This window comes from Peromyscus eremicus, chromosome 17 (assembly GCF_949786415.1).
Source record: "Peromyscus eremicus chromosome 17, PerEre_H2_v1, whole genome shotgun sequence".
Lineage (NCBI taxonomy): Eukaryota > Metazoa > Chordata > Mammalia > Rodentia > Cricetidae > Peromyscus > Peromyscus eremicus.
This window is the reverse complement of record NC_081433.1, coordinates 7695233-7719005: the sequence shown is the minus strand read 5'-3', so window position 1 is coordinate 7719005 and position 23773 is coordinate 7695233. Positions and strand designations below refer to the sequence as shown.

Sequence of the window (23773 nt, the reverse complement as noted above, 5' to 3'; positions counted from 1 at the left end):
TGTAACTACAGACTTCCATATAAACCCAGGACCTATCCTTTGGAAACATTCCTCCACAGGAAGCACCTCAGTCAGAAGATGAGCCTGGCTTCAGGACTCTACAATGACTTAAGGTCTCACAGTCTCAGCAGCCCCCGGGTATGACGTGTCTCCAACCACACTCACCTCACCCCTCACCCGTTCTGCAGACTTTCCAACGTGACCTAGCGGGTCTGCAGCAGAGGTGAACGGTTTTCAAACCTGCATTTCCAGATGACTACCAGGGGAGCATAAGAGATGAGCCAACAGCAAGTATCTGTACTTCTGTTTTTAAATTATTGTTTTAGATAACAAGATCTCTCTCCTGGTTGGGCTTTTTGTTTGTTTGTTTTTCTTTTTTTGGTCAACTTAACACATGCTAGAGTCATTGAGAAAACTCGTCCATAAGATTGGCCTATAGGCAATTCTGTTGGGCATTTTCTTGATTAATAATTGATGTAGAAGGGCCCAGCTCACTGTGGGTGGTACCACACCTGGCAGGTGGTCCTGAGTTGTGTAAGAAAGCAGACTGAGCAATGTGGAGACTCCCACACCTGTCAGGAGACTCCAGAGTAAGTCCTGAGGCCAGCCCCCTGCAGCACCTGCTGTTAGGAGGCTGTGCTGTTCTTTCTGGGGAAAGAATTTACTTGAAAGCTGATATTCTGCAAATTATCCAGATGCTACAAATGGAAAAGTGAATTCTAAATACTGGAATGCAAATTCACACTGTCCAGTGCTCTGCAGCAGAAGGATCTAGAACATATGAAGCAGGCAAAGGCCGCACCTCTAAATATTTACAAATGGCTTGTCAGTCCATAAACAGATGCCCAACCTCACTGGCTGTCAGGGAAATGTGACTACGACGCACCAGGCACACACTGAGACAGCTATGATGGGCTGAATGCATCAGCGTCAGTGGCAGAGCCTGCAGACCACGGGCAGGAAAATGTTCTGCTGTTCAGGGAGACATCTGCCCAGCTCCTCAGGGGCTTAGAGCAATTCTACTTGTGGACATACCCCAAGAATTAAGGATCTACATCCGCCAATCTATGTCCAGCCACAGATACCATATGTACATTTATTATTTGTTAATTAAAAATAAATACATAGGGGCAGGGAAAGGGAAAAATCAAAATAAATAAATACATAAAGAACCAGGAACAAAGATCAAATCAGTGTCCACACAAATGCTCTGAGCAGTGTGCTTCAGCAGCGTTAAAATGAACCGACTGCCAAATGCCCATAGACAGACTGTGGGATAAACTAATGGGGATCTCAGCACACACACCCCAGAGTATGTCTCATTTATGACGTGGATCGGAGCTCTGACATGCCACAGTGTGAGTAAACCTTGAAAACATTATGCTACCTGAAAGAGGCCAGTTACAAAGAACAGTGTGTCCTGAGACAGCTTTCTCAGATACAGTCACTGGCCAGATCTATCAGGACAGAGAATACACTCCCTCAAAGGTCAGCAGAGGCACATTCTAGGGTGAGGCAGAGCAGGGCCTGGGAGGCCGGACATTACACTAGATTGCTCTGGTTGGCTCAGAATGTACAGAGCTACTTTCTTCTCCCATTCAAAGGCACAAAACTAGTGACCAACTGATTCGAACTCATTTCAGCCTGAAGCAAAACCAGTTTCCATAGTCTTAACTTCCCTATGAGTCGGCTGAAACACACCAGACTGCCCACCCTGAATGGCAGCATGGGCACCTGCCTTCCTGTTTCTGAGATTTTTTTTTTTAATTTAAAAAATTGTACAAATATTTTTAAAAACTGACAATTTGATCTTACAATTTATGTGAAGATGAAAGGGTCAAGGCCCAAAATAACAGCTGTTCCATTTATAGCCTCAACTTCAAAGTTTTACTACAGACCTACAGTAAAGTATAAAAACCCTAGTGACGGAGGTGTATCAGCTGAACACATTCAGTCCAGATGTAAACCCTCACAGTGGGGAGAAGACGGTCTTTTCATCAACTGTTACTGAATGCCTACATGCAGAATAAACGTAGGTGCAATTCAGCTTATACATGATATCATACTTAAAATGAACATAAACATGACCTAAAGTAATAAACTTTTGAGGAAACATTGGGGTCAATTTTAAGGCATGTAAATTATGTCTCAATCTTTAGTGTGCTGTCTTATAGCTAATGTTAGCTTAGCAAGTAAGAAGGGAATCCCTCACATACATACTCTCACAAAATAAATAAGTAAATCACCCAGTGGGAAGGCATGTTAAAGGAATACAGAATCCAACTGAATGAACTAGTAATGGCTACAGTAGGAACAAGTTAAACATTGAAGCATTGTTGGATTAGAGCCCAAAGTTTAATAAACATTTATAAACCCATATTGCTGTCAGTAAAGCACTGGGTAAAGTAAATGGGCATCAGGCAAATCTCCCTTGACTAAGAATCTGAAATAACTGATGTACGTGGTGACGGAGGAGAGGACGCTCGTCTTCACTCCTTAACCGTTAGGCTGTGCTTGATAACTTGCTTCCAAGTCAGCGTGTGAGGGGGGGAGGGGCAAAAGGACTCCACGGAAAGGAAATACAGCAGGCGACTGTATCACAGGTGGACACGGCGTCTGACTGACATCCTTATGGTACAGCAAATTGACAGCATATACTTTTGATTTAAAAAAATGGTACTGCATATCTGTAGTCACCCTCTCAAAAATCTAACACCAATCTAACTGTGAAAAAACAGCACATTGTGTTGTACACGACCTCAGAGCACAAGAAACCACACGTCAGCACTTGGACTGTGAGAGTCTTACCTGCTTGATGGCTGTGACAGTGATAACGAAGAAGAGTGGGAGCCCGCTCGTCACTGGACTTGTGGGTGTGTCGATGATCAACTGTGGGGACAAGACAGCCATGCAGTCACCTGGAAAACACTTGCTAGCAGCCGCGGACAGCGGGCTGGACCGGCAGCCTCGGACAGCGGGCTGGACCGGCAGCCGCGGACAGCGGGCTGGACCGGCAACGCAGCCTTTTCCCATGCGCTTCCACCTACTAAAGCACGTTGCTGGCTCCTCCTTGCCCTGCAGCCTGGACAAGAGGAACACCACCCCGTCCCAGTGACTACAGTGCTGAGGGAGGTTCCTTAGTTAAGGGGTGGCTTAAGGAAAGCAGTCAGCACGTGGCGAGGGCACAAGTCTGACTCTAGAGACACTGATTCGTTTAGTCCATTCTGCAGGTGTCACACTTGAGTTATTCTGACAGAGTTCACGCTGGGGAGATTTTCATGTCATTTATAGCTATACTTAGAATAATTTAGAAAAATGTAACACTGCTGCTCACAAAGTGCAATCTACCAGCTGCCCCCGCCCACACTCTTGCTCTGTTCCCGCCTCGCCTGTCTCCCTGGATGTACATCTGCTTTGTGGTTCTGAGCTTCAAGAAGGAGTAAATGGAGACGCCAGGCGTGGCTGGAGACCTTGCCCTGTCTCTTCTTGGGGCTGGAATTAGAGAGCCCAAGAATGAATGGCAGATGAGAAGCGTCACATCCTTGCTGACTTTAGTGACTGTGTGTCACTTACTTGAGACTCAAATGACATTTGCTGAGACAGAGAGCCAGGACCATCCTTACCTGCACCAGGAAGATGATGAGAAAATAAAAGTTGGCTATTCTTCTGAACTGTTCAAACAGGTTCTTGGGTATGAAGTTCCAGAACGTGTACTGTATACAACAAAAACACAGGCAGGTCACTTCATGTGGTGCTCTACTACGAACGAGCAGGGGGCAGTGCAGAGTATAAAATGTTTAGTTTTAGACACAAACTCACCAGAGTTTAGGGTTAGATATTTTGCCAATGTCATACAAGGCCCCAAGACAAGCTGCTAAGACAGCGTACCCTCCGAAGGAACCGCACCCAAATGGCCTGGCCCATCGAGTCAGGGCAGAAAGAAAGCAGTTGTTGTGCACACACAGAGCGTGCCATCAGTCAGGGGCCCAGTGGAGACTTGGCACGACTCTTGTTCAGGGGGGCCACTTCCTGTGTCTTCTCATCTCTCCTCTGTTGCCCAGTACAACTGAGAGACGCAGCAAAAGGGACAGAGTCTGAACTGCCTGGACGCTTCCCTGACGGCAGGCATGGTGTCCACACTGCAGGGTGCTGCATCTGTCTGCAGCCACATGCAAGGACCCTCTGCTGTATTGACAGGGTGAGGAAAGAGGGCGGTCCCCACACTACATGTTCTCCGAACTGACCACTCACTGTCTGTACTGAGAACAGTGGCTACCCTCTACATGTCCTTTACGCTGTGTTGCTATCCAAGGCCACTTGCCTTCTCACATAAATTTAGAAGTATGAGGAGACCCTCAAAGCCACTGGTGGGGACTCTGCAGATCCTGTCAAGAGGATCAACATCTTAACAACACCGTCTTCCTGCTGTCAATATGGGGTGACCAAACCACTCGCTGTATGATGGGGAAGAGCTTTAATATGTTTCTATTTTATAAAATTTAAAAAATGGGCGTGGGGCTGAGGACATGGTCCAGATGCAGAGCATTTGCCTAGCATATGCAAGGCCTTGAATTTAATTCCCAGTATCATAATGAGTAAATACTTTATATCTGGAAATTCTGGTAGACTCTTTCAAACTTCACCCACACACTGATAATGATACTCTCCTATCTGTCAATGAAGAAAGATTATTTAGGAGTGAAGAAAAAGATCAAAATCTGGAACAGACCATGGACCTCTGGTGTGTCTAGTGAACAAAGCAGGGCCTGGGATTCATGATTCAGGCTGTCACGGAAGGAAACTCCTGAGCTGGAGCAGTCACAGCACAGGTGGTTTTAAGGTCATAGTTGGAGGTTTTGCTGTAGCTGCTAAATGAAACAGTCTTCATGACTGAGCTGCTGTGTGGTTGAACTGGCTCTGTGGGCTCTTCCTGGAGAAGGTGAACGGGACCTCTCAACTCCACTACAGTGGGACACAGGAGGTGACCCTGGTGTGTACAATGTGTTTCCACGAAGAGGGCCACATGCATGTATAGACCTGTGTTACCTAGAATGTTGTTCTAGTACCCTGAAATTTTACCATGTACCAGAGAACCACGTACCACTAGAAGACCTACCACGGCTGAGAACTCTCAGCTTTGTAACCCCGTGGTTCACAAAATGTTAGTTATTACTGCTGACCGCATGTAACAGAAAGCCAACGAGATAATTCAAACGTCTGTGAACATGTGACACCTCTGTAACAATAAAACAAGGGGCTGGAGAGATGGCCCAGTCAAGAAAATGCTTGCCACGCACCCATGAGGACCAGAGTTCAGATCCCCAACACCCAACAAATAGCAGAGCCCAGAAGTGCCAGCCACAACTTCAGTGAGAAGGTGGAGACAGGGAGACCCTGGGGCTCGCTGGCCAGCCCACCTAATCAATTAGCTAAGCTACAGGTTCAGGGAGAGATGGCCTAAAAAAAAAAAAAAAGAGAGAGAGTCGTTAAGTATGGTGGTGATATTTTATTTGTGCTGAAATGTGATTTTATTTGTATGTTAACAAAGTTGCCTGGGGATCAGAGCTAAGAGCCAGCCATTTAGCAGAAGTCTGGCAGTGGTAGCACACACCCTTAATCTGATCACATGGCAGGCAAAATCTCTGTGTGTTCAAGGACATAGCCAGCATGGAGATACATGCCTTTAATCCCAGTATCAACCATAGAGACCTGGAGGTCTGTATAGACAGGCAGTGACGAGGAAGTCATGTGGTTGGGTTTAGAACCAATGAGAAGGCAGAACAGAAAGGCAATAAAAAGACAGGACACAGGAAGAAGGTCTCTCAGGGGAAGGACGGCAGCGAGTGGTAAGATAAGGTGGTCTCAGCTCTTGGCTACTGCTCGATCCCTGGGCTTTTAACTCTTTATTTGGCTCTGTGTTTCTTATTTAATAAGACCGTTTAGAATTACATCTGCAATTAAGGCATTAAGGAGGACACCCAACTTTGACCTATGGCTTTCACATGCATATCCATGTATGTGCACACTTGCCCTCTCCTACATGTTCTCACACACACATAACTGGAGCACTTTTATTGTAAGAGCTGGTACTGGCCACGTTAGAGTGGCAGGTCAGCCACACAGCTTCTATCTTGCTGATCTGTAAAGGTCCCCGTATTTGTGGAACCTGTGGCCAGCACACAGTGTCTCGCTGTCATCCACACTCAGGATCTGTAAAGGTCCCCGTATTTGTGGGACTCATGGCCAGCACACAATGTCTCACTGTCATCCACACTCAGGATCTGTAAAGGTCCCCGTATTTGTGGGACTCATGGCCAGCACACAATGTCTCACTGTCATCCACACTCAGGATCTGTAAAGGTCCCCGTATTTGTGGGACTCATGGCCAGCACACAATGTCTCACTGTCATCCACACTCAGGATCTGTAAAGGTCCCCGTATTTGTGGGACTCATGGCCAGCACACAACGTCTCGCTGTCATCCACACTCAGGTATCGAGTTCCACATCTACTATCACAGCAGCAGTGGAAAGTATCCCAGCTTGGAACAGTCTGGTGTCAATGACTAAGAGGAGGAATAAGATGGCTGCCCCACCTGTAAGGGGCTGGGAAAGTGAGGAGGTCACAGCATCTCTTTCTTCCATGGAGACGTCTTGAGGCGTGTTGACCCCCAAGAGACAGTTAATAAGCCCTGCTTCTTCACACTCATGGAGACTTTGGGCCAGAGTCTGCTGGGCTGTCTGTCCTCATCCTGAGCAGAGGGAGCCCACTGGCTTCTCTGTGTTCTCACACTGAGGTGAGGGTGTCCACTGGCCTCTCCACGTTCACATTGAGCAGAGGGTGTCCACTGGCCTCTGTGTTCTCACACTGAGCTGAGGGTGTCCACTGGCTTCAATGTTCTCACACTGAGCTGAGGGTGTCCACTGGCTTCTCTGTTCTCACACTGAGCTGAGGGTGTCCACTGGCCTCTGTGTTCTCACACTGAGCTGAGGGTGTCCACTGGCTTCTCTGTTCTCACACTGAGCTGAGGGTGTCCACTGGCTTCAATGTTCTCACACTGAGGTGAGGGTGTCCACTGGCTTCAATGTTCTCACACTGAGCTGAGGGTGTCCACTGGCTTCAATGTTCTCACACTGAGGTGAGGGTGTCCACTGGCTTCAATGTTCTCACACTGAGCTGAGGGTGTCCACTGGCTTCTCTGTTCTCACACTGAGGTGAGGGTGTCCACTGGCTTCAATGTTCTCACACTGAGCTGAGGGTGTCCACTGGCCTCTGCGTTCTCTCAGTGAGCAGTGGGTACACCCACTGGCATGTGAGTTTCATGTCCATACAGCCTCCTGCTCCCCTGGGTATGCCAATCTCTAGCTTTGTGTTCCTGGCCTGGAGGATGGCTCACAGAAGTCCTACATAGTCTACATGTTGTCACAAGTCAAGGGGACACACTGGGAGGAACTAGACACTCTTCTGTTCTGCTAGCAGCCAGGAAATTAGAGGGTCCCAGAGCTTCGGCCATTATCCACCTGAAATGGATCCAGCCCATAGGCCTGAACCTTACTGCTCCACAAAAGCACTAAAACCAGATACTGGTCTGTAATCAGCTCGCATGGAGCTTTCCTTTGTGACTGGGAAAGGGGCTGTCAGGGACAGGAAGACTCAAGGCTATGCAGGATTACTGGTGCTGGGAATGAGGGTGCATCATGACGTGTTTAGGGGGAGTCATGGGGGACAACAGCCCTGCAGAAGGAACTCCATGCTCAGAGAACAGTATGGTTCAAGGCCACTTCTCTACCTTGTGGGTACTGACATGTTCCTGCCACTAAGCCTTAGTTTCTTCATAAATAAGTTGTAGCCTCAGAAAGTTGCTTAGTGTATAAGCAACATGGTAAATATGGTTAAAAAAAACGTCATCTGTATAAATATCCATCAATAAAACACTCTATCTAAAGTGGCAGAGGTAATCAGTTTCACAATAATCAAAACTAGTCCAGCTTTCCTAACGTGGGGTGTGGGCTGGGAGCAGGCAATACCAGGGGAGCCAGTGTTTACTCTGGCAGCCTCCTGAAGGCAGAGCAGGCCCCCTGTGAATTCCATGCCCCAAGGACCACTCTGCCCTGAGATCAGAGTCTCCCCAGGCACCGGCATGGGGAACTTGTGTGTGGCCAGAGGCCACAAGGGGCCATGAAAGCGGTCATTTTCATCTTCTTCTTCCATGAAATGGGAACTCTGGCCAATCACTACCACGAGTAACAACGCCCCTGCCACGGTAGGCATGTGGAGGCCTTCCTGTGATCCTTCATGGACAAACCCTGCCACAGCTTCCTGGTTTAATCAGACTGCTTGGCTCTGAGGCATTCTTTGGCATTCCTAAGGTAGAAACAACATTACTGTAGACATACTCTACAAAACCTCTGTACATCTGTTGAACACACTAGTACTTTCCACATACCTGAGCTGTTATTCGAGCAAAAACCATGATAAATTCCCAGTGGTGCCGCACAGATTTGCACCTCGATTTGCATAAAGCCCAGTCAGTGTCAGTTGAGGCCCAGAGCCCTGCCTCCTGTCCAAGGGTCTACCCTTCCTTCCTGAATCTGACTGGTACAGGGGCCAGGCTGTGCGTATCTTCCCCTGACACATCACTGGCTACTTGTCATGAAGACAAGGCCCTGGTGTTCCACAGGTGCTCACTCCCTGTGCTGACAGCCTGCTAGAGGCTGAGATGAAAGGTCCTGGAGTGGTTCTGCTAATTCCTGGCCTGTCCTCCCTCCACTCTCTGCCGAGAGTGTTGACTTAATTCTGTTGGTTCCTGCTCAAAAGTTTCCTGGTACGAAGGAGCCTCTCTAGGAGAAACTGCTTCTGAACACCCCTGGGACCTGCAATTCCCACACAGCCTCCCTGTGGATTTCCTTCCCAGAAGTCAAGGAGGCTGTGGTGGTTCCTGTTCTCCAGGGGCAAAAACAGAGTAAGAGCCTCTCAGCATCACCGTGGGCAACAGCGCCAAACGGATAAAAGCAATGGGGTGAGGGTGGGGCTCCTGTCAGCCGCAAAGCCCCGGAGCCTCTCAGAGAGCTCACTCAGTCAGGCTGCTCTGTTCTTTACAGGCATCCTGTACGGCCTGGGCGGAACCTGTCTGCACACAGATGACACACACGGACGGACACACACACACACACACACACACACACACACACTGCATGAGCGCACACTCGCACACCCCCTCCCGGGGTGGTGGTGGTGGTGGTGACGGGTCTGTTAGAGAGCTGATGAGCATCAGTCCCGTCTGTGAACACAGGGACGGGAGGTGTGCTTCTGGACAGGGTCTCCCTTACGTTGGTCTCTTCACTATCAAGCCTGTGTCACCTCAGGGACACTCATGTGTGGGTTTTATTTACGAGTGTGTTTTACTGGCCTAGGTTGTGCTTCTGCACAAAGCTATTATAAATATTTTAATGCTGCTGTTACAAAATAAATAACTATAAAAAAAGTCCTTGGGAAACTAACCTTTTGGGTCATAAAATCCTCTCAACAAATGCAGGGCTCCAAGTTCTAAAGAGAACTTAGCAGATCTCAGCACAATGGCATCTGGGATGTGAGTTCCAGAGCTGTGCATGTTAGAACACCAGCTACCAATGACACAGACTTCCTTCGTGGGCGCCTTACGCAACATAAATAGGCCTACCTGTGTCTCAGAACATTTGGTTGTGACTTACATATCTGCACCTTGGCCACACACACACACACACAGACACACACACACACACACACACACACACACACACACACACACACACACACGAAATGCACGCACAGTGTACAGACACACGACACACAAATGCATGTGTTTTCAGGTATGTCTGTTCATGAGGGAAGTGTTCCTCACCCTCTGGAAAGCCATGTCCATCCTCTTGTTTGAGGTCACAACTCCTCACTCCCACCCTCAAACACTCTAAGATGTCTCTCCATGTGGTTTACATTTCCGCATCCTGCTGATGACAAAGCCTGTCACTAGAGCGAGGAGACCCAGCTGCACTCTTCCTCCGTCTGCCGCACCTAGCCAGCAGGCCTGGCTGCCAGACACAGCCAGGCAGTGTACGGGTAAGGGGCAGCATTGGGATGTGACTCATGCCTTACACTTCAAGTCTGGTCCTCCACTGGGGGCGGCTAAAGAGAAGTGGAGAGGGCGAGGCCCAGCAAAGTAACCCTGACAGCCTGGCAGGAGTGGAGTGGTACTGCCTGGCCCAGGGACAGCAGTGCAGGAGCAGTGTGGCTGCTGGGAGAGCAATGCTACCCTGGGGACAGCTGCACGGTAGCACCAGTGCTGCTCAGAAGGTGCTGTCCCCTGTGGCAGCATCCCTCAGGCAGAACCTCAGGGCAGGAAGTGAGGCTACCTTGGAGGAGACGATTCTGTTGTCGGGATATCTCTGTGGAATGTAGGCCTCTGCACCCGGAGGGGGCTCCTTGTGTCCCACGTAGATGGTCCGACTGTCCACCCAGTTCTCTTCTCCTGCACACTGTGGAGAGAAAGGCACTGTCAGCATGTGCCTGGGGCCGGGAGTGCAGATCCTCCTCACAATGCCATCACATTGAGACAGAGACATCCTGCTGACGGGCCACAGTCCCATCCTCCCCCCCCCCCCAACCGGAGCGCATTCTGATGATGTGGAGGGTCACAGGGGGCTCCCACGGTCCCTACCACAGCCTGGAAACATGACCCGACCGGCTTAGCCCTACAGGTGAGGGGCTTCAGTTCTGCAGCCAGTTCCCCAGGCACACACTGACACCGTGAGTGGCTAGCTGCTCAGGGAGAGGCCCAAAGCACTCTAACACTGGGTACGGAGAGAAACAGCGTGAGGCAGGGGGACTGTGCATTTCAAATACATGGTCAGGTGCCAGGCCCAAAAGACCAGGAGGGCCTGGGACACACTTCCCTCCTGGATGACCTCTGCTGCTGGGAAACTCCCAGTTCACGGCCAGTAAAGGTATTGCCTAGCAGACTAGCACCTGTGTGTCTGTCTAGTTACACATGCATCCTTCCTGACTCGCTCTCTGTCCTTTTACACGACCAGTTCCTCTGTCCAGCGACGTGCTTGCTGAAGCCACGAAGCCCTTCCCAGTATACTCTGCTGCAAGATGCCTACATGCAGACATTCTGCAACGGTGCTCCGTTTTGTCTCTGTGCATGCCCCCACCTGCACTTTTCCTCAGTAGGGCCCAGCTTTGTTTCTGCAGAAGTCTGAGTAGACAGCTCAAACTGTGGCCACACCCCCAGGAGCCAGGCAGAATGCATACTACTGCCACAGGAGCCGCTTCCCAGCCCAGGGTAGAATGCGACAGGGCCACCCCAGAGCAGTGACTGGCCTCAGGCCACAATGAGCTGAATGAGCATTCCCTCCCTCATCAGGATCTCAGGATTTGGCTCCACAAAGGGAGCTTCCAACTTAACCATACCCACTGCCCTGAACCAGCTAAGGCACAGTGGCTGCCCGGCAGGTACTACTTTGGTCAGAACAAAGGCCCAGCAGCCCCTCCCAGTGAGAGAAGATTTCATGTGCTGCCTCTCTACGGTGGAGGGGATGGGGACCAGGGCCTTGTTGAGAGCCACACATCATTCCTCGCCAGGAAAGGCTGGAGGGCTCCACCAGCTCATGGAGAAGACAGCTGCCCAGTGCTTCTCAGCCCGTCAGGGCCAGGCCTCTTCACTGAGTGTTGTAAACACACGGGAAGAGAAGAAGGCACAAATACCTTTCAGTGTCTGGTGCACTAAGCTTCAAAGGCACTGGTTGAGGTTCAGGAATAGCCGTGAGCCCCCACTGAGACTCTGAAGTCACACCACAGCCTCAGGGGCACCCACTTAGAGGGGAGCTAAGCTTTCCTCTCTACCCTGCAGGAGGAGAGAAGGTTTGGAGCGAAAACACCTCCAAGTCTGTAAACCAGGAGCCCTGGAGAAAACCACTGTGACCACACAAACGCAGGCCCTTCAGCCTCTCCTTGAGGCTGTTCTCACATCTTGGATCACACACTTCCTGAAAAGGTCTCGTGCCCAAGCTTGGCAGTGCAGCTGTGACAGATGCATTGTGCTCAGGGGCTGGGGACGGCTCCAAGCTGAGCTGTGGGAGCTCTCCAGGGAAGGGTTAACCACAGGGCAGCGTGGGCTGAGGGCCCAGACACTGAAGGCCAAGATCTGTTCTCAGTGTGCTAACACAGGCAGTTAAATATTCATTCCCATTCTTCCTGACCAAGGCCAGGAGCTGGAGCTGCTCCTACGAACCATTTGACTGCCTGGGTTTTCAAAATAAAACCCACAAGCTCTTGTCCCTGACAGATGCCAAATCAGGGGGAGCACCATAGGCCCGGATCACAGCAAGAGTTTTAGATCAGCAAGAAGACCTGCAGGGGGCAAGAGGGCTATTAGGACTCGGCCCAAGCAGAACAAACAGGCACGAATTCGCAACAACAGGAGTCTAGACCAGCCACAGGACCTTGTTCGCATGACTAATTAATAAAGTACTCAAAAGAACAGATCGATAAATCTGAGAGGACTGTTAGGCAAGCAGCACTTCCATGAATCAGGCAAAGGATCCAGGCTCCGGCATGTGCATCACAGCGACAGATGGAGGGGACTAACAAGTCGGCAGGAAGACTCTGTCCCATCACTGCAGACCCTGGAACAGGAGGAAGCAGGCTGTGGGTGCAGTGCCTGAGCCCACAAAGGCCAGTCAGCACTTCAGGGGCTCAGCAAGGGACCACCAGAGCTACAGGCCAGGAGGCCACAGGGCTCCACTGGCAGAACAGCCTGCAGCTAGCTGAGGGGTGCATCTTCTTAGAGCTGGGGACCACACAGGTGTCACTGGGTTGGTGTCCTGCCTGGACACCTGCCCACTGTCACTGTCCCTAAGGACAGTCTGTACTTCCACTCAGACTGCAGAAGAGAAATATTATAAAACAACTTCAACGCAGAACTCTGGAGTGTAGAAATAACCACCCAGATTTAACATTTTTGTCTTATTGGTGTGGAATGAGTTTTTAAGGAAATAAAATTAAAATACAGGTTTTTCAAATAGCCATTTGCACCCCTTCACTGTGGGCAATGGATGAGCACACGGGAGACCACAGTGAACTAACACACCTAAAGGGCACGACATCCCTGGATGCTTTACTCGCATATACACTGTGCCCAGAACAGACTCTCACTGTCCACTCTCCAACCTCAATCACATCACTCATGTTTGAAGCACAGAGAGGATCCAACTGGTACAGCTCACATGAGCAGGACAAGGAATGTTTCAAAGTACCCTAAAGACAAGGCCACTCTAACAGGAAGACTTATCATCCATTCAAAGGAACTGGAAGGGGTTTAACAAAATAGAGTAGAGGGACAATTTGTCTACATCACTTCATCATGTCACTGTGTCCCCATCTTGATGGAACTCGGTGGTTTGAGCTGGACCCAGTCCATCCTACATCCCTCTCAAAGCCCCTGGGATCTTCTCCCCACCCGAGCTGCGATGTTCTGGACCCCTGTGTGCCTCCCAGCCAGCTGTGGACTGCTCACACATCTCCGTCCCACAGTCACGTTACAGACCGATGGCTGGGCTGCTGGAGGGGAACACTGCACTCGGCAGGTTCTCCTAGAGGGCTCCACGGTCTGGGCAGGTGCCGAGCTGTCAGGTGACTGCCCCTCATGGGACAGCTCATCCACTGGTGACTGAGTCCCCACATGGACCTGGGAAGGTCTTTCTAGCAGGTCTGGTGAAGACTGGAGACAGTGCGTTTCCACCAGACTGAGCAGGCTCCCCGGCTCAAAGAAAGATGCAGGCCCAGCTCTAAAACGCACGTTTAATCAACATCCCGATGCCGACCTCCCGCAGAAAAGGGACTCAGGAAGCCGATTTCTCGTCCGTCTTTGGCCTGCAGTGGGAGAACAGGTAGCACTGCCCATTCTCTTCCACTGGCCTCAAGCCTGGGGCCACTCAGAACTTGAGTACTCCCAGCACCAAGGCGTATCACTCAAGCAGGGCTGGAGAAGTTCCCATGACCTCTCTTCAGCAGGACGAAATGCTCTGGGGCACAGGGTGGCTACTTTACACACAAGCCTCCCTACGCTCTTTTTCAGAACAATCATGAACAGCAGCTATCCCAAAAGTGAGTGCAGAGGTCCTGGCAAACCTGGCTAGATTTGTTTCTTCTGGGAGGAAAGTTCAGGCTGGAGGCTGCCCTCCACTCACTCCAGGTCAGGGATCTGTAGGCAGACCTTGTGGGCCACAGAGCACAGCTCTCCAGGGACAGTGATGGCCTTGGGTCTATGCACATACCAGATTCCCATCTTCCCTCAACCCCAGGGCAAGTGTGTTCGTGTGTACTTGTGAACACAGCCTGGGGACTGTGTCATCTCCGTCTCTCAAGATGAACAGCATCTCAAGGTGTCTCTTAGGGAAGACGGCTCAGCACAGGGTCTGCTCACTTCTGAGCCAAGAGACAAGTGGGCTTCAGTATGAAGAACCAACCTGCCTTCAGTTTTCAGACTGGTGAGAGAGAACCAGCCATCAGCAGTTATGAAAAGTAAAGAAGGAACAAGGTTCTCAGTCGGGCCAAACTCACTGATGGAGGTTCCCCCGGAAGACACACTGGACCTGCCCGCACCCTGTTCACTGAATAAAGCATTCCCTGGAAGCCTCCAAGCCCCTGTGCAATTCCTGTGCAATAGGGCTGGTTGGGCCCTATCGAGAGATAGTGAAGGTTCTGGATCCTCTTCAAAGATGAGCAGGGAGGCCGGGCGGTGGTGGCGCACGCCTTTAATCCCAGCACTCGGGAGGCAGAGCCAGGCGGATCTCTGTGAGTTCGAGGCCAGCCTGGACTACCAAGTGAGTTCCAGGAAAGGCGCAAAGCTACACAGAGAAACCCTGTCTCGAAAAACCAAAAAAAAAAAAAAAACCAAAAAAAAAAAAAAAAAAAAAAAAAGATGAGCAGGGAGATATACTGCCAAACATGACTGCTACTAGCCCAGTTTTCCCAGTGCAACTTCAGTGAAATGCACACCAGCATTTCAAGGCCAATATATCCGATTTTAAACGGAGAGTGGTTTCAGCTTACTTTAAATCTACCAACTACCCCACTCCCCCGACAAACAACTCCCCCGAGAGTCCTGCACCGGGGGAAACAACCGGAGTTACTGTCCCAGGACAGAAGAGCTACTGGCAAGGATGGTAGGTGACCAGACCCCAGGGTAAAGGCCACTGGGCATGCCAGACCAGCCCTCACTAAGACCCACACGGGGCAGAGAAGGGGACAGCTCAGTCCTTGCAGGGCATGGCTGCACCTATGTGGGTCATGCAGGCGGACTGGACCTGTGGCCGTCAGAATCTAAGTGGCCCACACCCTGAGGGAGATGGAACAGCGAACACACAATGACATACCAGGGTTCCACCCTTGCAGGCTGCAGGACAGTACTACACGCTGGTGTCTCAGACCAGGGGTCTCAAGGAGGAGAGAGCCAGGATGTTCCTGTTGTGTGCTGGATCTCAGAGCTCAGTCAGGCAAGGCCAGCCACAGAGGGCCAACAGGCACAAACCAAAGGTGGGGACCGTGTGGCTCCACTTAGAGGAAGCAGGCAAAGCTTCACAGGCAGGAATGGCCGCCCAGGGCAGGGTAGGCCTGGGGAGAAGTAGGGTGTAAAAGGGAGAGCTCCTCTGTGGAGATGAGAGTACTGTAAATTAGGTTGTGGTTACAGTTGCGTAACCTGATAAATACACAAAAGTCACCGAACTGTACTCTTTAGACAGGCAGGTCTTTGGACACATTCATCCCACTTCAACAAAGCTTGCCACGGGGTCCTCGGGTTCTAGGAACGGTCATGATTCTAAGTAGGTGTAGCTGGAATCTAAGGGTTTCTGCTTTTTCCCTTAGGCTGTGGACACACCTTCCCCTTCTACCACTCCAGGAGAGGAAAGCTGGACTTCCTGAAAGGCTATCTTCTCTCAGTTTTAGGGAAAACAAGCAACATTCTTAAGGTTTTTTTTTTTTTTTTTTGGGGGGGGTATTGTTCAGTTGTGTTTTTCAATTACTTTTTCATTATGTGTTTCCGTGGGAGTCTGTGCATGTGAGTGCAGGTGCCCTCAGGAGAGATTGCAGGGTCTCCTGGAGCTGGGCTGCAGGTGGCTGTGAACTGCCCAGTGTGGGTGCTGGGAACTGCACTTAGGTCCTCTACAAGAGTGCTACCACTGAGCCATTGCTCCAGCTCCACCCCCAAGTCTAGTTTTTAATGAAGCATTTCACTGAGTTCAGTGGGTCCCCAAAGGAGAGGCCTGAGGTAGAGAGGGCGAGGGCGGCCAGGCAAGGGTGGGTGGTCCAGCAGGGATCCTCATGGGTGCCTCTGCAAGCACCTGAGATGACAGTCTTGCTGCCCTAGGAGGGACAATATGCATGGGAACTCAAAATTCAACCAGAGGATGACCCGGTCACAAAGCCTGTATCTCCACAGCAGCCCACCGCCAGCAGTCAGCTGCCCGAGTCCAGCTAGAGAAGTGAGCACCAGGGACAGGGGCAAGCTTTAAATAATACACAGGAAGGCAATCTTGGCCAGGGTTAGGTACCTAATGGAAGCTTCGAATTTCAGCTGAAACCAGCGAAACCCACTAACCAAATTACACGTGGCAACAGGACAGACATGTCACTGAGCTCAATTCCTGATCGATTTAACAGAGGCAGTTCCTCCTGAGGATGATGTTCAAGTTTATAGGTATCCAATGACAAGAGTCATTGCTGTGGTGTCTGTTTACAGCTGTAAATGGAAAAGTCCCCCGTTCAATAGCTCCAAGACAGCACACACTTGGGTCAGAGAGGTGCCCTGCCAGCTCCTGTTCCCCCAGTCACATTCTGTAATGAAGCCCCCCCCCCCCAATACATCCTCTGTCTCCCAGAGTCCAGGGATACCTTTCCCTTCTATACGGGGTGAGGGAGTCCTGCAGTCTGGAGCCCTAGGACTCTCTCAAGTACATTGAGTATAAATGCAGCATTCAGCAGCTTCCAGGAGGCCCAGCCATCCCTCTCTGCTTCTTCATGTCTAGACTTGTGGCCAAGGTCCAAGGTGCTCAGTGAAGGGGGAACCCCAACAAGCCTGTTCAAGGCCCAAAGCTCCAGGGAGGGGATCCCTACAAGCTTGTCCATCTGCCTCTCTGTACCTTGCACTGTGGAAACACATCCTACCATGCTCATCAGTACCAGCTTCCCCTCCAGTTACCTGCAAGGCTCAGGGGGTATTCCTCTGCTGTGAACATGGTTTCTAAACAAAACCATTCAGATCACAAAAATACATTGACTATTCCCCTGATCTGAAAACCATTAAACACTCACTGCCTAAACCATAACTTCCCGGATCCAGAACCAAAATAGAAATAGAAACTGTAACCACAAATGACTTTGGCTTGTCCTGGGCTTGTCTCACCGTGTACAACAGCAGCAGCAGCAGCAGCAGCAAGAGGCTCTGAACTTCTGGGGTTTCTGGAGGTGTTGGGTTGAACAGGCAGGTGGGGAAGAGCCAGAGATAGTAGGAACTGCAGAGTGACAAGCAGGCGGGGACTGGGGTGACAGGACAGCTCCAGGGAAGTGTCACTGGAGCCAAGGTAACCAATCACTTCCTAAGACTCACCCCTGTGTAGACAGACCGAGATCCTGAGTGCTACACGTACAAACTGGCTACAGTGACTCTCACCTCGGACAGGAGTCTGGTGAGGACGGGGAGTGGATGAGCGGCCCTGGGCAGCATCGCAGCTTCCCATATTGGCCTTGAGTGGCTCATAAGAAAGCACTGAAGGCTTAACCACTGCTTCTGCAGAACCAAGACAAGATCACCATCATCGCTGACTGCAGATCTAACAGTAACTGCAGGCCTAGCGTCGGGAAACTGCAAGCTGTTTTCACCATGCAGATGAATCAACGTCTCTGGGACATATGCCTGTGATAAGCATGTTACCAATAGTACGCCCACAGGACCCATTCACGGAGACCAACTCTCCCCAAACCCACAGAGACAAAACTTCCTTTTGCTCGGCTTCAGGCTGGGTGGAGCAGGGAAAGGGTTCTGGAGGACGATGAACTCAGGTGTCGGCTCTGAGGCCAGAGTCTACCCCCCAGCATCAGGAGAGACTGCACTGACATTGGCCAGAGGGGAAGGCATCACTTGGCGGCCATGATGCCTGATTAGCTGTAGATGACCCAGAAGCTGGTTCTGTTGCCACTCACTTGTTTCCTAGAGCCTGGGTACTGGCAAATCCTGCTTGGGCCTCCAGCCCTGCGGCATGATGCCAAGGCCTCTGTCCTCCCAGATGCAGAACAGAGATGAGTTGGAGCCTAGAAGATCAGTGCTGGCAGTGGCCTTGCCTGTGGCCAAAAACATGGGCCAATACATTGCCTGCCAAGCATGGGTGGTGATGGGGATGATGTGGGGAGGAAGGCCACGGACACAAGAAGAAGTATAAGGAAGAAGGAAGAGTTACCAACATCCCCACCTACAGACCTTCCCACAAGCCACTCAACATGCTAGACACAGACCTTCATGTCCTTAGTTATTAAACTAACAACATAACTCCCATCATTTCCTGACAGGAAAACAGGGATGAAGTCAATGGATGCAGTAGAGAGGAGGGGCCTCGTCTGTGGGCTGGCAGGCAACGGAACTCTGAAAGCAGCTAACCTAGTCAGGTGCAGGACCGAGAGCCCACACCAGGCACCCAGTCCCTTATCTCCCAAAGCCGCACCAAACCCATCACAGTGGCCAGGCCTGAAAGCCAAGTGACTTCTATATTTATCTCCCATGGCTAATTCTCTCCTTCTAAAGACGAAGGAGCCAGAAAGCTCAGCAAACACATCCAAAATCAAAACCAAAAACACTGTGGGTACACATATGAGTTTAAGAAACTGAAATTATATACCTTCCAACTACACTGTGGGCATATTTGCAAAATACTGAATATATATCTAATGAAGATGAGTGCAGGGCTGAGTCAGTAATTATGGAACACTGTTTAGTGAAAATACTGACAAACTGGGTAACAATACCACACACAATTACTCCTGAAAGCACAGTTCAGCTGGAGACATCTCAAAAATCAGAAACAAAAGCCTGAGAACCCAAAGCTAAGACTCTGCCTTGGAGACAACACGGTACTGGAGCTGAGGCTGAGCCTCAGCGCCAGGGTCTCCACCATGCAGGCATGATGGCCACATCAGGGTCAGCAGGCCAGGCTATGCAGACAGGAGCTCCTGCCAGGTTCATGCCACTCTCGTCATGCCCTGTGGCAGCCCTGGGGAAAGCGCCATCTTAGGACTGGAGTAAAAAGATGAAGGACAGAAAGGAAACTTCCCAAATAAACCACACTTGGGGACACCTTGGAAGGACAGAAATGGCAGAGCAGATCTGAGCAAAGACCTGGAAGATCGGGTAAGACCCTAGCCAACTCCATCAACTTCCACACTCATGGTGATGACCCAGCACCGCCCAGGGCCATCTCAGGCCATGTGCTCATGTCTGAAGGACACCAACAAAGTGGCCCCTGTCCCCCTGTCCCGGCTCACCTCTGCAGAGAGAGCCTTGTCCCTTCCAGACCCAGTCCCCAGTGTCCTGACACCGAGCCTGATCCCACATTTGCTCCTTCACAGCATGTTACTAAGTGAGGTCTAGACACTTGGTGCTCACCTAAGTCTGGCACATGGGCGACCAATGTGGTACAACAGGGCTCTCTGAGTGCAGGTGTACATGGTGACATAGATGTGGTGTCTGGTCACCAGGGAAGCCAGAGCTCACCAAGAAGAGGTGGCACTCAAGGAGATGCTTCCCTTGGCATCACCCATTAGATCCTGGGCTGGCACGTGGACAGTGGTCTGCATGGAACAACCATGCTCACACTTGGATTCTTGCCAAGAAACTAAGAATACAAAGTGCCCCTGACAGTTACTTACGTTGGCAGCATGGTGTAGCAGTGTTTGGGACATGCTGAAGTTCATCTACATTTACTGTAACAGGAACTGCGGTGTGAGACACCAAATAGCAGATTAGGCTGGAGGCGGGTCATCCAACTGGGAAGGGACCTACAGCTCTAAAAGTCCCACATAGAAGCCATGGCTGTGGTAGGCTAACAGTGGGGACTCCCTGGACGCACTCCAAAGGACAGGCAGGTTCCTATAGGGAACCCACCTTTGAAACATTCACCCATGGAGGTGTCTAAAAGGTAGGCCCTCCTGCCCTGATTTGGGCCTCTGTAGTAACAGAATCACAGCCCAGCATCCCTGTCATTTCTCAGGACACTCTCTGTATGTGCATTTTTGCTCCATCTCATTGGTCCACACATCCCCCATGAAGCGGGAAGCCAGGAGGTAAGGGCGTGTGGGCTGTCTCCTTCCACTCCCGTACAGCACCCTTATTGATACTGAGGCAGCGATGGGTCAGGTCAGGTCTGTGTGCTGTCCCAGGGGGTGGGGGGTGGGGTGGCAACACGAGAGTCCCATACAAGCGGCCAAGAGGGCCTCGCGGCAACAGTGTTCTCCCTCTAAGGAGGCAGAGGGCACTCGTCAGGGTAGAAGAGGCAGCTGTGCCTAGCGCTGCCTTCCTAAGAACGTCACACTCCAGAAGTCCCCTGCCAGTGTCTACAAGTCCTACCAACGCGTCTCAGAAGTCCATGCCCATGCCTGAGGTGCTGTCATGGAAGAGTCCTCAAAGCCATGGTTCAGCTGAGGCAGGGGCATTTCATACACTCATGAACATGGTAACGGCTGCTCCTGAGCTGCTAAGGTTATGCTCCAGTCCACACGCTCTCTCACCTGGATGGAATCTGGCAGCAACCCAATGAACTGGTCACATGCCCTGAAGAGAGTGCATGTTTCAGTCAGAATGAGAGGTCTTCGCTCTCAAAGACTATGACTCACCATGGAAATACAATGAAACAAATCTTTACCATGAAACTATGGTTAAACATCTCTTCCTGTGTTTGAAGTTCACTTAAGAAATGCCAGTATTTTCCTCTTCGTTCTCTGGACTGTTTCTTAATCTTGACTGTGTCACATAAGGACACTCAAGGAATGCAATCAAACAGGGAAGGGGCCAAATGAGGAGCATGAGGGGATGAAAACGCGGTATGAGAGAGGACATTCCGGTGAGCCTGCAGTTCTGGACCAGGGTAACCACAGACCACGATGTAGGGGCTATCAAGACCAAGAGTGTTCCCAGGTGCCCTGGTGGCTCACACTCTCCCAAGCTGCCCCACTCCAAGGTGCCCAGCTTCCTCCTGCTTCTGCCTGTCTGGGGCACATGGGGACAGACACAGTCTCAGGTCCATGTTGAAGGCTACCAGTGACAGGGACCCAGGAATATTTGTATATGATGTTCTCCTAGCGCGGCTGTTTCCCTAGAGGGCCACCCATTCCTGTCCCCAGCTCCTGTTTGTCCTTCAGATGAGGGACGGACACTCTGTGGCTAGCTCTTTGCCAGGTGAGTTCCAGGTTAGTGGGAGGAGCAGACAACTGCCAGACACACTCCCAGGACAGGAAACATTCCTACCACACATGGACCTCTTCTATTTGCGGCTTCATCCTGAAGCAGGGGACCATGGGAGGCAAATGTGTCCACACAAACCTCTCTGCCTCTCAGTTCTGCCTGGTCTCTCTGCTGACTGGCAAGGTGGTGTCTGGGCCAAGACTTGCTTAATGGAAAACCAGTTGAGGTGATGACCGACCTATTCCTTCCATGGTGGGCTTGGAGAGATTGTCCTCCTAGGAGGCCGAGGGCATGAAGGCCTAAGGCCCACACAGTAGCAAGTGGGCAAGGGTTACACCTCCACATTAAGGCAAACTCCCCAGTACTGCTGTCCCCATAGCATGTGGGTGAGAAGACAGGGGGATGGGCCTACCTCAGAGGAGGTTGGAGAACAGATCCCACAGAGACCCCACAGACCTACCCCCACCCCATTCACAGGTTAAAGCATATCAGTTCTGATGCTGAGGCCTGTTAGCAACCAGAAACCAGCAGCTACCCCACCAAAGGCCTAGAGTGGACAAGGGACATGCCTGCCTGAGCAGAGTGGAGATGGTGAGGCAGGAGCCACTGGGTAGAGGAGGTCAGCAAGAGTACCAGAAGAAGAGGTGGCCAAGGTAAGCCTCACCTGTCTCAGCTGGGCCACAACAGACGTGCCACCCCTCACCTGCCCGACTCACACACGTGGCAGGCCAACTCTTTGGGAAAACACAGCCCACAGGGTACGGCTGATCCAGTTAGGGCTGTCAGTGGTCAAGGGTAAGGTCAGTGGAGGGATGGCACCCAGAGAGACCCAGCCCTTGCTGGGGGTTTAGGGAGACACGGTGCAGCGACACGGCAAGACACAGCTGTGGTCTGTGAGTCCTTCCTGCTCCAGACCTCACACTCTGAGAGCTTTCTAGTCAGGGCTCCTCTTGTCCCAGGCAGCCCCATACCAGCCGTGACACGCTTCTTTCTCCATGACTCTTGCACAGAGCAAGGTCACTGTCACCTGCCACTGGGGAGTAGCTCCCTCATCTGAAGGACAAACAGGAGCTGGGAACAGGAATGGGTGGCCCTCTAGGGAAACAGCCGCGCTAGGAGAACATCATATACAAATATTCCTGGGACCCTGTCACTGGTAGCCTTCAACATGGACCTGAGACTGTGTCTGTCCCCATGTGCCCCAGACAGGCAGAAGCAGGAGGAAGCTGGGCTCCTTCCGGGTTGAGATCACTTGAGGGGGCAGTGGCACACCCAGCTTCCAGACTGTCAGGTATATTCAGGAGAGTGGTTCAATGTCACAGCCACTTTCTTGGGTCTTTCTTGGGCCTCAGTGACTCTCAGCAAACTCCAACAGCCACATCCAAACTGGAGCCACATGACCGCACCAGCCACACCCAAACTGGAGCCACATGACTGCACCAGCCACATGCCTGCTTACAGTGGTGTCCCTGGGAACACAGTGCATGTGAAAACCAGTTCAATTTGACTTGTACTTTACGTGTGGTCTTGGGTTACAGGCTCAGGGCAACTCTAAGTCAGGATGATTCTCAGCATGTAAGCTGTCCCCAACACTGTGAGATGCCAATGTCCTAGTCCTGACATTAAAATGTCAATTGCCATGGTGCCCAAGGCACCCTGAGCATCAGAGCTCCCCACATCAGTGCAGGGGGTGGAGCATCAGCACCTGGCTCTGACTCCCAATGCAAACCCACAATGAGACAGCAAGCAGCCCTGCTAGGTGGCATGCAGTACGGGTGCTCTGCTGACTGCTGTCCCTGTCCCTGTCCCTCCTTCCAGGACCCCATAATGAATAGTGAACTGGGAAAGTGGCTGTGAGTCTTCCTCGGCAGCCTCCTGACACAAGGGAAGAGGGTACACACCCAGCAGAACAGGTTCGGAAGGCAGCTAGGCCTATGAGGTATCTCCATGGAAACGGACACACATGGCTAATTTAAGGCTTTAGTCTTTATGGGGATGCTCGCCGCTCCTGTGTGAATACAACTGGTTTACAATATTGAAACATGGCTGGGCTATGTTTTAACTAAAGCAGCAAACATAGCCACAAATCAAACTCATGGCAGTGTGTCTTTCTCCTGACATTTCTAATAACAGCGCTTTTCACACTGACAGTTCACAGCCCGGGAACAGAGGTGTGGGGGTGGCAAGAGCTCCACTCTGCTGCCTCCTCCTCCAGCCTCGGCACAGACCTAGATAGGTCTGCACTTGCTGATCATGAGGCTCAGGGGTCACTGTGGAGGATGAAGGGCTG

The 23773-nt window shown here is 51.1% G+C and overlaps 1 protein-coding gene across 3 annotated transcripts in view; it reads right to left on the bottom strand.

Moving 5' to 3' along the window:
* The window catches only part of Atp11a (ATPase phospholipid transporting 11A), a 109259-nt gene that overhangs the window by 48358 nt on the left and 37128 nt on the right, over positions 1-23773 (bottom strand). For all 3 annotated transcript variants that reach the window (XM_059244978.1, XM_059244980.1, XM_059244979.1), the window contains exons 2-4: positions 10388-10510; positions 3624-3713; positions 2809-2889 (exon numbers count right to left, since the gene is read on the bottom strand). In XM_059244978.1, coding sequence (XP_059100961.1) covers positions 2809-2889; positions 3624-3713; positions 10388-10510 — 294 coding nt within the window. The remainder of the gene's footprint in view (positions 1-2808; positions 2890-3623; positions 3714-10387; positions 10511-23773) is intronic.